General features: G+C 41.5%; 1 protein-coding gene across 1 annotated transcript in view; it reads right to left on the bottom strand.

Annotated features, from left to right (window-relative positions):
- The window catches only part of LOC117370434 (multidrug resistance-associated protein 1-like), a 54,618-nt gene that overhangs the window by 16,368 nt on the left and 24,328 nt on the right, over positions 1-13,922 (bottom strand). Inside the window, exons 16-25 of the mRNA XM_055221758.1 lie at positions 13,823-13,910; positions 12,274-12,497; positions 11,646-11,822; positions 10,413-10,580; positions 9,729-9,918; positions 7,687-7,774; positions 7,224-7,320; positions 6,457-6,664; positions 4,457-4,767; positions 2,848-3,047 (exon numbers count right to left, since the gene is read on the bottom strand). Of these exons, the coding sequence (XP_055077733.1) occupies positions 2,848-3,047; positions 4,457-4,767; positions 6,457-6,664; positions 7,224-7,320; positions 7,687-7,774; positions 9,729-9,918; positions 10,413-10,580; positions 11,646-11,822; positions 12,274-12,497; positions 13,823-13,910 (1,751 nt within the window). The remainder of the gene's footprint in view (positions 1-2,847; positions 3,048-4,456; positions 4,768-6,456; positions 6,665-7,223; positions 7,321-7,686; positions 7,775-9,728; positions 9,919-10,412; positions 10,581-11,645; positions 11,823-12,273; positions 12,498-13,822; positions 13,911-13,922) is intronic.

Below are 13,922 nucleotides of genomic sequence, written 5' to 3'. Positions count from 1 at the left end.
CACCCGAAGCATGAGGACCAGGGCCTCGTCCAGAGGAGACTGTGAGGTGCCCTATAGAAAAACTGCCTTTGGACAAAATGCTCTTTCTGTGAAGGCGAGTAAGATCTGGAATGGCATTCCACTTCAAATAAGAGAGTGCTCCACATTATCCACTTTTAAAACTCAACTCTGGCTGAAATCAAATCAGTCATGTGATCACTAATCAATACATGGACCTCCCTTCTTACTTTTCTTACCTTTTTTTTTTTTTTTTTTTACTCTACTTCTCACTTTTTAACTCTTGTATATTGTACTAATGTGATGTATTTGTTGTACTCTTTACCTGCCTGGGGACTGCGGATGTAAATTAGCTCTGTAGCTATAATCCGGCATATTTACATTTGTTCACAACAGATGTTCATTAATGTGCATTGTCCCTATCAAATAAATAAATAAATAAAAATAAAAATAAATAAAATAAGATGACAGTGTAATGGCATTCAACAAGTTCATGTTTGAATGGGTCAAGTGTCAAGTTTCAAGTTCTGACAAATAAATGTTCACATTTTAACTACTGGTAGTTCAACTTTACGCTTTAAGAAGTAACACATAACATGTTAAATTTGACATGTTTAGCTCATATGCAGTGTACTGAATGGGACTTTAAGCAGACACTCATGAGCAGTGTGCAAAGTGCAGAGCTGGGCTTATGTCCAGAGACAGGATATGCTACATGACACTCCCACTGTGCCAACTGTAAACATTGTACCAGTGCATCTCAAAACACTGAATATGAGACAAATGTTATATATCAAAGCACGAAACTTAGCTGGTCATACATGTAATGGAAAAAAATGCTTTAACTTAAAGGCCCATATTACACTATTTTCTGATCTCTGTTCTAATGTTGTTTCCTCATCACAAACATACAGTTGATACGGAAAGTATTCAGACCCTCTTAAATTTTTCACTCTTTGTTATATTGCAGCCATTTGCTAAAATCATTTAAGTTCAGTAGAGATTGGACATTCCAGGGCTGAAAACATCCAAATGATTCTAGTGAAGGTGTGTGGAGTTTAAAAACACAGTGGAGCACTTCCTGTATTACCACATGCTGACATCACAATGTGGAACACAGAGTTTTCTGTTTGAGAGAAGAATTCAGCCTAAATATACAGGGTTTGTGTGAAAAATGAAATAAAACACAACTTCAGGTACAGTGGCTACGGAAAATATTCAGACCCCCTTAAATTTTTCACTCTTTGTTATATTGCAGCCATTTGCTAAAATCATTTAAGTTCATTTTTTCCGCACATGTGCACACAGCACCACATATTCACAGAGAAACACAAAGTTGTTGAAATGTTTGCAGAATTATTAAAAAAGAAAAACTGAAATATCACAGGGCCATAGGTATTCAGACCCTTTGCTGTGACCCTCATATATGTAACTCAGGTGCTGTCCATTTCTTCTGATCATCCTTGAGATGGTTCTACACCTTCACTGGAGTCCAGCTGTGTTTGATTAAACTGACTGAACTTGATTAGGAAGGCCACACATCTGTCTATATAAGACCTTACAGCTCACAGTGCCCTCATGGAGTTTGCTAAAAAAAAACACCTGAAGGACTCCAAGATGGTGGGCAATAAGATTCTCTGGTCTGATGAGACCAAGATAGAACTTTTTGGCCTTAATTCTAAGCAGTATGTGTGGAGAAAACCAGGCACTGCTCATCATCTGTCCATTACAGTCCAACAGTGAAGCATGGTGGTGACAGCATCATGCTGTGGAGGTGTTTTCAGCTGCAGGGACAGGACGGCTGGTTGCAATCAAAGGAAAGATGAATGCAGCCAAGTACAGGGATATCCTGGACAAAAACCTTCTCCAGAGTGCTCAGGACCTCAGACTGGGCCGAAGGTTCACCTTCCAACAAGACAATGACCCTAAGCACACAACTAAAATAACAAAGGAGACAACTCCGTGACTTTTCTTGAATGGCACAGCCAGAGCCGTGACTTACGGTGTTCACCATCCAACCTGACAGAACTGGAGAGGATCTACAAGGGGGAATGGCAGAGGATTCCCAAATCCAGGAGTGAAAAACTCTACTAAACACTGACTAAAGGGTCTGAATACTTATGGCCATGTGACATTTCAGTTTTTCTTTTTTAATAATTCTGCAAACATTTCAACAACTTTGTGTTTCTCTGTGAATATGTGGTGCTGTGTGCACATTAATGCGGAAAAAATGAATTTAAATGATTTTAGCAAATGGCTGCAATATAACAAAGAGTGAAAAATTTAAGGGGGTCTGAATACTTTCCGTAGCCACTGTACCTGAAGTTGTGTTTTATTTCATTTTTCACACAAACCTTGTATATTTAGGCTGAATTCTTCTCTCAAACAGAAAACTCTGTGTTCCACATTGTGATGTCAGCATGTGGTAATACAGGAAGTGCTCCACTGTGTTTTTAAACTCCACACACCTTCACTAGAATCCTTTGGATGTTTTCAGCCCTGGAATGTCCAATCTCTACTGAACTAAAGGTAAAAGGAGCTGTTAACTTGAAAACTATCAATTCATGACATCACAAGGTGGAACAGAGCATTTTGAGCTTTAGAGATGTAGACAGACTAATAATAAAGTGTTACTCAAACATATGTGAATGAAACAAAACACAACTCCAGGTCTGTTTGTGAGGAGGATCAGAAAATAGTGTAATATGAGCTTTTAATAGTTTCCCATATTAATGAAGAAAGCCTGAAAAAAGCACCATTACAACAAGAGATAAAGTTTTGCTAACGTCGCCTTCAGCCCTGTACATTCCCCTTCTTTTGGCCCTCCGAGTGGACCTGGTGCGCTCTGACCTTGTAGCCACAAAGCGGGGGTAGTACGCCTCCTGGTTGGTGTCAATGTGCTGGTTGGCTGACTGGATGAAACGCTCTTGCTCTCTGAAGGCTCTGATGACCACTGCGCCCTGGACACTCTGGTTCAAGTGAGTGTAGATGGGAGATCGACTGACCGCCTCCAAACGCCTCAGCTGACAGGAGCAGACCACATAGAACCTCTGCAGGACAACGACAAATCAGTCAACCCGGTCTGCACACTGCCACAGCACATTTTCAGGAGCTTGTGATCACTATGAGCGTTCATGGTCCTGTTTAGAGTTTGATTTTCAACAAAAAAGGTGAGAGTGACTAACTAAAAACTGTTGGCTAATGCTAACTAGCTTGTGACTGTAATTTTATGTGTGAAAGAGTTTATGATTTGAAAACAGCTATAGGTTAGCCGAACTAAAGCAATTTGCTTTTACCTGGCACTCTAGGGGGCCTCTAGCTATAATACCCTGTATTTATTTATCAAAAGGAGTCAAAAGTTTGGACAAGCCTCTCATTCTCTCATTCAATGTTTTTTTTATTTTTTTTTTATGTTTATCACTTTCTACATTTTACATTCATACTGAAGACATCAAATATATGAAAAAAGATACACTGTCCGGCCAAAAAAAAGTCGCCACCTGGATTTAACTAAGCAAATAGGTTGGGGTTGCTGCAGTTGGTCAGGTCTAGATTTAGCAACAGTCTGTGCTCAAAGAATGAGGTCAGCTGACACCTGAACATACTGAATGACCAGGTTAATCCATCAATGGATTTTTTTTCCCCTGATGGCACGGGCATATTCCAAGATGATGATGCCAGGATTCATTGGGCTCAAATTGTGAGAGTGGTTCAGGAGCATGAGACATCATTTTCACACATGGATTGTCCACTACAGAGTCCAGACCTTAACCTCATTGAGAATCTTTGGGATGTGCTGGAGAAGGCTTTGTGCAGCGGTCAGACTCTACCATCATCAATGCAACATCTTGGTGAAAAATTCATGCTGGATGGAAATAAATCTTGTGATATTGCAAAAGTGAAATCGAAACAATGTCACAGCGAATGCCTTTTTTTTGTTTTTTTTGGTGGCAACTTTTTTTTGGCCAGGCAGTGTAAATGGAATTATGTAACAAAGAAAAAAGTTAAATAAGTCAACTTTTTTTTTTTTTTTTTATAATCCTCAAATTATCCACGCTTTACTTTGTTGACAGCACTGCAAACCCTTGGCCTTGTCTCAGTGAGTTTCAGGATAAAGTCTCCTAAAATGAACTGTGCCAAGAAATGCCAAAAGTCAAAAGCAGTGATCAAAGCAAAGGGTGGCTATATCTAAAAAAAAATAACTCCAAAGTTGTTTACATTTATTTTGAGTTTATTTTTTTATTGTACAAAATTGTACTAAATTCCTGTCATGTGTCATTCATAGTTCTGATGCTTCAGTGAGAATCTACAGTCTAAATAATGATTGAAATAAAGAAAAAACATGAATGAAAAAGTGTGTCCAAACTTCTGACTGGTGGTGCCTAAAATGCCTCCCTCATCAAGCCGGAGTGGTCACAGCAATGGCTTTTTTCTGATGCGGACGTAAGGACCTTGTTACCTGGAAGAGGACATAAAGCACAGCCAATGGGAGGAGCACCAGTCCGATGAGGGGCGTGGCCAGCAGCACGATGATGCACACCTCCAGCAGTTTGAGCAGGTAGCCGAGCATCATCTTCAGGCCGTCGGGGATCATGCAGTCAATGGCGTCGATCTCTTTGGAGAAGCGGTTCAGAAGGCTCCCGCTCGGGGTGCTCTCGAAGAACACCATGGGAGAGCGCAGAACGTTCTGGAGCAGATCACCATGGAGATGTCTGGATGCGGTTATGCCCCCTAAAGAGATGGCCAAGGTGGTGGCAAACATGGCTAAACCTGCAAAAGACAATGTCCACACAGTAAGTATCGTGGAGACATCACAGAGTTGAGTTTTGTGGTACGGTAAAGCTAATAACTATGGGGTCATTTGGCTATCTTTAAGTTGAAGCGTATACAGAAATCATTGGGTGCAATATCTAAATTGGGCAGTGAAAAGCGAAGCGCGCATGTGTGTGACCGCACTTCAATTTTTAATTTTTTTTCTTAAGCCAGCGCCCTACTCCTGGAGGCTCTACTACTACTACAAGTCATGCCAACATCTGTAGCATAGACTATATCTCATCACACAAACGCGTAAAAGTGGATAGATCCTCTACTGTAGTTTTTTGATGACGTATTTCCGCTGAAGAAAAAATAAATAAAATCGAAGCACGCGGTCAGACACCTGCGTGCTTTGCTTTCACATTTTCACCGCTCACTTTTAGATACTGCGCCCTATGATTTCTGTATACACGCTACGATTTCTGTATATGCGCTTCAACTCAAAGATAGCCAAATGACGCCATGAATAACAACTGGCATGCTAACATTCACTTCCTGATTACTGGACAATAAAATGCTTTATAATTAGATCCAAGAGCAGATTTCAACACCAATTTAGGATTTGAAACATATGGAACACTGGCCCAACCATAAACCCATTCTGTCTTGTGTCTTCGGGTCATGGGAGTTGTCCTACCAGTCCATTTGTGCTTTTTGGATGCAAGTACTATTTACTCTTTCAAGCAGAATTCAAGTTGAGAATTTGTCATTGAAGTAGCTCTGTGCACAACAGCTCCCGGCAACCTCACTGTTAGCATCACTACTTCCTGTCCAATTTTATCTCTATGGGGTTTATACTGATTTATAGTAAAATTAATAAATAATTGAAGATAAGGCAGTGGACAGGGAGCTGCGGCTGGATGTCATCATAGCAACCAAAGAGTCAATCCGGAGTGAGGCTGTTGAAGGTAACACCCTTACCCGGCCACACCGCTGGATTAGCATGGAGCGGGTGCTTAGCAACACTGTCAATCAAACCTGTTGCTAACACTAATAGGAACAACCTTGGGGAAAAAAGGTGCTTAATTTATCTGTTATTAATGTTCATATCTTGATTTACAGACACAACAGCGAATTAAAAACACCAGGTTCGTGTAGAGCGGGTTAATACGAACATTTAAGACCAAAATGTTGAGGCTCACTGCAGCAGTTACAGAGAGAGGGAACACAGTTTTGCAATACAAAGAGAATTGGAGCCAGAGTCGATGGAGCAGGAAGTGCGCCCAATGTTCACTTCCTGTTTGGAACACGGCAGCTAGCAGGCTAGCTATATCTATTTATATATGTACAGTCTATGTTTGAGACACATTGAGCTAGCTAGCGTGCCTATTGGATGAGACAAAATGGCAAGAAGCAGAACAACTGTTAATGACATTCAGCTTCTTGCCACTTTGAGCAGAAAGATTAACAGCAATCAAATTGAAATAGTAATTTTAATGGGCATAGTTGGCAAATCACAATGCTAAATCAAAAAACCGTAATTCAATATTTTTCCCAAATCATTCAGCCCTCGTACCATTTAATTGCTCTGGCAACAGTGTAAACATTTGAGTGAAGTGTTAGTCTGGACTGAGCTCAGACTGAGTACAGAACATCTCTTAATAACCATGATGCCACAGACTCTAAAAAGCTGAGTTCTCTCACCCTGCATCAGCCCCAGCGTGGCGAACACTCCCAGCCGCAGGTCATGGTCAGTTTGGGACCCGTTCACTGGAGGGTCATCTGCCCACATGCTCAGCCAGTAATTAAAGCTCAGAGATGCTCCCTGCTGGAACGCATACAGCAGCACGATGAGCAGGAGGAAGGCCAGCCCAATGGTCTCAAAGTACTCCTTATATGTCTGCAGGCGCACCTACACACACACACACAGCTCAGATCTAATATACTCACTTGTTATTTTAACAATTATAGATACTTTGGGCCAATATTTGAACTTTTTAGCATATCAGCTCTTGCCCTTACATTTCTTAACCTTGAACAGCAAGATGGTTCCACACAATATTTCAGTTCAAAGTTTACAAACACATGAGAATTAATCTTGGGGTGCCCCCACTGGTGCCATGGGGCCCATCCACTAGTTGGTGGATCAGTGACAGCCAAATGAAATGAAAGCCAAAAGCTAAGCGCCCGTGGACGCTCCCAAGCAAACCAAAACAAACATGACGACTACTTCAGTCCTTTTTTAGCAAAAATACTATTACTAGACTATTTTATCTGTGAAAAAATCTGTGTAAATGATACAATTTGGGAAAAGTGCTGGAAAAGGGTCCATAAATATTGGCGGAGCTTATCGGGTCTCAGTTTGAGTACATTCAAAACGACAGGTATCAGGTTGGCTTAGAAAAAAAAACAAACATATGGGTAGATTTGTAATTAGAATAAACACACAAGCAGAGAGAGGTGAGACTGACCCGTCCAGTGTGAGGTCTGTCCATCTCGGTCAGTTTCCCAGGATCCTCTGGGGCAAAGTCCAGGAGGGGCTGTGTGCTGGCACTGCTCAGGTCACAGCTGAGGGATAGGACAGGGTCAGCAACGGTCACACTCTCTGTCCCTCTATTTCTTCTCTCTGTCTCTCCTTTTCTTGTCTCACTCATTCTATCTTGGTCAATTCTACTTTTTCAATGTATTTTTTCCTTTTCATAAATAAAAACACATATTTAAAATGTATCTGGAATAAAGAAATCTGTCTCCTTTAACCATTTCATCTCTTTCTGTTTTTCATACATATCTTTCTGTGTGTCTATCTGTGTGTATGTCTGTGTGTGCGTGTGTGTGTGTGTGCATGTATGTGTGTGTGTGTGTGCGTGTAGGGGTGTGTGTGTGTGTGTGTGTGTGTGTGTGTGTGTGTGTGTGTGCTTGTATATCGACTTGTACCTGAGAAGCTGCTGTTCCTGGGACAGGTCAGTGGAGAACTCAGTCATACTTAGACGAGACAAAGACCTGGACCTGGTTCTTCTGCTGCCTGAAACACAAATACACATTTTTGGCTTTCATGTCTGTTGGGGAAATTAAAGCTGACCTATTCTGCAAAATCGACTTTTAAAAGTTTAAACCATGTTAAAGTTGTTTCCTGTCACCAGATACCCTTTTGAAGTTATATTTGGATTGATTCATGCATTTGAGCAATCCTTTATCGCTTATATTTACAAGACACCATATGGTCAATCAACCTGTTTTCTCCGTCCCTGGTATACTCCCACTACTTTGTTATTACTTTGTTGTCCGATTTTATTTTCTCAATCAATACAGTGGTCCCTCGTTTATCGCAGGGTTTATAACCCGCAATAGGCAAAATCCGCCAAGTAGTCAGCTTTATTTTTTACAATTATTCTATATGTTTTAAGGCTGTAAACCCCTCACCACACACTTTATACACTTTTCTCACACAAGCATTAATGTTTTCTCACATTTCTCTCTTGTTTAATTAATAGTGACTCAGGTGTATTTCACAGTTCCTCTGACGTTGCCTCTTCGTCCTGGCGCTGCTCCACTGTAGTGCCGATCCAACATTTATGTAAATTTGTCTGAACACATTCTGTACTGTACAGGAAACACGGAGGAGACTGTTGGACAATGGTCTACAGTCCCTCAGCCAATCAGGACGCAAAACACAATGCACGCTCATACACTGTAAAGAAGCATATAGAATTGCACTGGTAAAATCCGCAAAACAGCGAGACCGTGAAGGGTGAACCGTGATATAGTGAGGGACAACTGTAATGTGCATCGGATTCTGCAGTGTCGTGTAGTCATGTTGGTACAAATGGAGAAAAAACACTGCTCGCTAGTGTAATGTGCAGTTATCCACAGGAGGAGCCGACAGATACACGGCTCTTTGTTTTGATGACGTTTACGGCAACATCAGCTCCCATTGGGCACTGCAGTTTTCTAACATGGAAGTCAGCGGACTTGTTTCTTTTATTAAATCATTTTAGATAAATATTTCAGTTTTCAGTTCAATTTTGTCCAAATTATGACATCATGATGGAAATGTGTCATAGATTATGACTATAGAGCAGACACAAGCACGATATGTCTTCTTCAACCTAAACCTAGGGGACTACACATGAAAGGTCTTTTGGCAAATTTTGGCTCTTTTATTCATATTTACTCATGTATTTATGAAACTGCACAGTCCCCTGTTAAATAAACTCATTTAATCTACAAAGCCTAACCTAAACCCTAATCTTAACTGTAAGACAGTTCTAATATTGTAGGATTTCCATACCTTCTGGCTGACACTTTGACATTTTCATCATCATTTCCTGTAGGTGTGATGCTAACTAAAAGTATTGCTCTGTCTGAGGGTTGATAGACTTTAATCTGATCTTTAATTTGATCTGACCAGAAAAGCTGATTTGTGCTGCCTCACTGATTAGCTAGCTAGCAAGCATTAGCCAACATTTCTCACCTTTTTTGAAGAAAATCAAAGACCTAAACAGTACCATAAATGCTCATATTGATCACAGGCTCCTGAAAATGTGCTGTTTAAATTCTTTTTTTTATTTTTTTTATTTAATTTTCAAACTATGTTAAATGTTTTTGACAGTCTTTGCTAATGTCTGCATTATATCATCATGGTAGGCTAATTGCTGTACATTTTCCTATAGAGATACATGTAGAACACCCCCAGTGTGAGATTTGTTGCTGGTAGCCTTCTCAAAACTAAACATTATTTGTTCTCGTTAGCTAGTTAGCGTTACATCAGTGATTAGTGAAACAGTCTCAGGTCTTTCCTGTGCTGATCCGTTCTTCTGTAAACCCCTAAATGAAGTGACTTTCATCAAATAGCTCAAATATGTCAGATAAACTGATGAACCAGCAGATTTTCTTGTGCGAGCATTAAACTGGATGTTGGTTACTATGGTGATGACCTCTCAAGGCTTTTTTAAATGGCTCAGTGGTTGGGGGGGTACCTCGTTCACGGGCTTGGACGTCTGTTTTCTGTGGTCTGACGCCAAACATCTGGATGAACTTGGCAAAGGCGCCTTGCCTCTCCATGAGCTGAGAGAAAGAGCCACTCTCAGAGATGTGTCCCTCCTCCAGCACCAGCACCACGTCACACTGGGGCAGCAGGCTCGCCCCGTGGGTCACCAGGATCCGGGTCTGAGCACAGCAAACACACAGACAGACACCACATGTGACAGGCCAGTGCTGTATGCTCACATGGGTCACATTTTTATTTCACACTTTTCCACCTTCAAGGCTCAAGGTTTTTAATAAACTATTAAAAAAATAAAATAAAATTCTATAGACAAATCCTTAAAGTATCCAACCTTTGCTTTGCCTTTGACCTTTTCATGATGAAATCTCATGAAATGGTTTTCAGTTCACATGTGTCCATGTGTGTCAGGGTCAAGAAATGCCAAAAGTGCAAAAGCAGTGATCAAACTAAAGAGTAGCTAGAATTTACTCTAAAACAAGTTTATATTGTGTTGTTCTTTTGAATGTGTTTGAGTGTCCAGTCAGTGACAATCTATAATGTAAATAATCATGGCAATAATGAAGAAACATGAATGAAAAAGTGTGTCCAAACTTTTGACAGGCAGTATACATAGGGACAGTTCTTTATGAGCCCGGTGGGTGGTTGATATGGTTACCTTGTCCCGGAGCAGCCCGTTGGGTCCAATGACTCGATCAAAGATGTGCTGTCCCACGTGAGCGTCCACAGCTGACAGAGGGTCGTCCAGAAGGTAGATGTCGGACTTCCTGTAGACGGCCCGGGCCAGGCTGATTCTCTGCCTTTGCCCCCCAGACAGGTTCACGCCCTGGGCAACAGGAGAAAGACAACACCCCTCCAGCATCCACACCAATGTACTCTCAATATCACATGACAATCAAACATGGTTTCATTTTCTTGTATGTTCACTAGATTGCATGTAAATATGTTGTTGTGGTCCTCTCTCCCTTTGCTTTGAAGCATGTGTCATAACTGGAAGAAAGAGTAAAGTGGGACTAAACACCTAAACTCGCCCACAAGCACATTTCAAACAGAGCTGCTGAGTTGAACAGTACTAGTACCTAAAGGGGAGAGTGAGGGGAGAGGAGGGGCACGGTCTGGAGGACTAAAGGGGAGGTTGGGGGTAGGGGGGTCTGGAAGACAAAGGAGCAATGTGATTGGTCTAACACTGTCCACACTTGGCTGTAATCAGGACAGTCCTGCATGAAGTTACATAGTACTTGAAATTGCAGTAGCAAAGCTCCAAATGTAACTGGTTTGCACTAAAATTGCCAAAAAGTGAAAATAATACAATACTACTATTAAAACACACAGATGAGTACAAGCTTACAGAACAAATTTGCTGGAAAATAATAGATTTCACTGTAGAATTTTAGACTTTGTCTGTGTTTCATAGACTGTATAAAGAAGTGGACTGAGTGACTGTGACGTCACCCATTGCATTTGGCTCCAGTCAAATGAAGCCAATCGAGGCTAGCAGTTACAGCTAATAATCTGAAGATGGGTTCCATATTTGGAAATTTGAGCACATGTATCATAGGAACCAAAGAGCCAATCAGGAGCAAGACTGTTGAACATAATCACCCATAGGAGTCAGGCACTTAGCAAGGCTGTCAATCCGTCCTGGTTTAAATTAAAATGTTCATGTTAACCCGTTCTACATGAACATGGTGTTTTTATTTCACTATTGTGTCAGTAAATCAAGATATGAACATTAATAACAGACAAATCAGGTGCCTTCTTTGCCTGAGGACACTTCTGCTAGCATTAACAACAGATTTGATTGACAGATTTGTACAGTCTCTGGTGAGCCCCTAAAATCTCATCTGAATCATCTCAGCTGAAAGGTGAACTTTATATCAGGTGCTCTGACCTTCTCTCCGATCTCAGAGCTGTCTCCAGCAGGCAGCAGGTCCAGGTCGGGCAGCAGAGCACAGGCCTCCAGCACACGGTGATACCAGCCCTCTGAGCGAGGAGCTCCAAACAGGATGTTCTCCTTCACCGAGGCATTCAGGGTCCAGGCCTGTTGAGGGACTAAGGCCACCGAGCCCTGCACCAACACGAGCTCAGTGTGGACACATCTCTTAGACTAACATAGAAATCAAACTTTAGCTTTAACACATGGTGTTAACCTTCACCTCTGCTTTGAACACTCAGCAGTCCCAGACTGGGCACGTGTGTGTGATGTGTCAGGTGTTATTATCTTTTATTACTGCTATTAGTAACAGTGTCTGCACACAACCTCTGTGCCACTGCCTGCTCTGTGCATGTGTCTGTAGGATACTGTGTGTGTAGGACTCACTCTGGTGCTGTGTGTGTGTGTGTGTGTGTAGGACTCACTCTGGTGCTGTGTGTGTGTGTGGGTGTGTGTGTGTTGGTGTGTGTAGGACTCACTCTCTCACTCTGGTGCTGTGTGTGTGTTGGTGTTGTGTGTGTAGGACTCACTCTGGTGCTGTGTGTGTGGGTGTGTGTGTGTGTGTGTGTGTGTGTGTAGGACTCACTCGGGTGCTGAGAGAGCCACTCCTCCTCTCCATCTCCCCCAGGACGGCTGCCAGTAAAGAGGACTTCCCCGAGCCCACCGGTCCCACCACGGCCACCAGGGCCCCCTGCTCCACCATCACATTTATACTGCTCAGAGAAGGAGGGGAGTCTGTGGACCAGGAGAAGTACCCAGCATGCACCTCTACAGCTGGAGCGTCTGTAGAGAGGATAGACAGGGCACAGTCTGAGGAAAGTACAGGTCCATACAGGCCAGACTGACCCTGGACAGTCCCCACATCCACAATAACACAGGACTGGACTTCAGCTCCACCTACTTTATTTATAAAACAAATTATTAAAGTTTATTTTGAACAAACTTCCCGATCCACTCATTCTCTGAAATTGCACAGTTCCAAAAAGATCCTCGGCGTTTGCTCAGTCGCCTTTATCAGACAGAGAATCAGCTTCAGACTCTGACATTTTCTGTAGATTTGAATAATTTTACTAGGAATTTGAAAAAGTACATTTTAGATAATCAAATGTGTCCACATCAGTCTAGTCAATTTGTATTGGTCTGTTTCACTATAAAAATCTGCACATGATTGAATTGTTAAATAGGTTTGGACTGTGGGAAACATACTGTACTGGACATGAGGACATTTATTGTATTTTCCTGCTAATGTCTATGATGAACTCTTTGTGTAATCGTAATGGAATGTGTGTTTCAAAGTGTGTTCACTGCCCAGGGACTGCACACAGAAAGTAACAGTAGCTAAATCTGGTACAAATCATCTCTTCTTTTGTTAGATTAATGAATTTGTACATGGTCCCTGTCCCGGTGAGGCGCTTTACTGCTGATCTACCACGTTTATTAATACACTACCAAGAGACGCCCTCTGATTCAATGGTCTCTTTTCTTTATGTTTATCACTACATTGTATACACACATGGAAGACATCAACTATGTGATGCCAGATATATGGAATTATGTAGTAAAACAAGGTAAATAACTCAACAAAATAGTTTTTATATTTGATCTTGAAATCTTGAAAGTATCCACCCTTTGCTTCCCCTGAAATGGTTTTGTCTTCATGGTCAAGAAATGCCAAAAGTGCAAACCAGGGTTCAAAGCAAAGAATGTCTGTTAAAAAAAATCTAAAATAAGTTTGGAGTTATTTTGAGTTCACTTTTGTTTACTATATTCCACATGTGTCATTCATAATGTTGATGCTTCAGTGAGAATCTACAGTGTAAATAATCATGTAAATAAAGAAAAAACATAAATGCAAAAGTGTGTTTATGCTTCTGATGGTGGTGTGTGCGCTGAGGTGTGTGCGCTGAGGTGTGTGCGCTGAGGTGTGTGCGCTGAGGTGTGCGCGCAGAGGTGTGTGTGCTGAGGTGGGCTTTCAGATGAGCTCTAGTCTGAGTCTTTGATATTGCACTTTACATCAAAACACTGCTTTGTTTTATGCTTTTCAATGAAAATAAAATGTTGAATCCTTAAATTTTTGAGTGTACACTCTGAGGACTCTTTGGGACAGTCTCACTCTTGTCTTACTCTTGTCTCACCTGCACTGTAGGCCAGCCTGCGCACACTGTCCTCTTTCACCTTGTCTTGTTGCAGGAAGTTGGTGATACGTTTGAGAGAAACCAAAGCCTAAAGCAGAGG

Source organism: Periophthalmus magnuspinnatus, chromosome 1 (genome assembly GCF_009829125.3).
Source record: "Periophthalmus magnuspinnatus isolate fPerMag1 chromosome 1, fPerMag1.2.pri, whole genome shotgun sequence".
Classification (NCBI taxonomy): domain Eukaryota; kingdom Metazoa; phylum Chordata; class Actinopteri; order Gobiiformes; family Gobiidae; genus Periophthalmus; species Periophthalmus magnuspinnatus.
The sequence above is the reverse complement of the archived record's forward strand: the minus strand, read 5'-3'. Positions and strand labels throughout refer to the sequence as shown.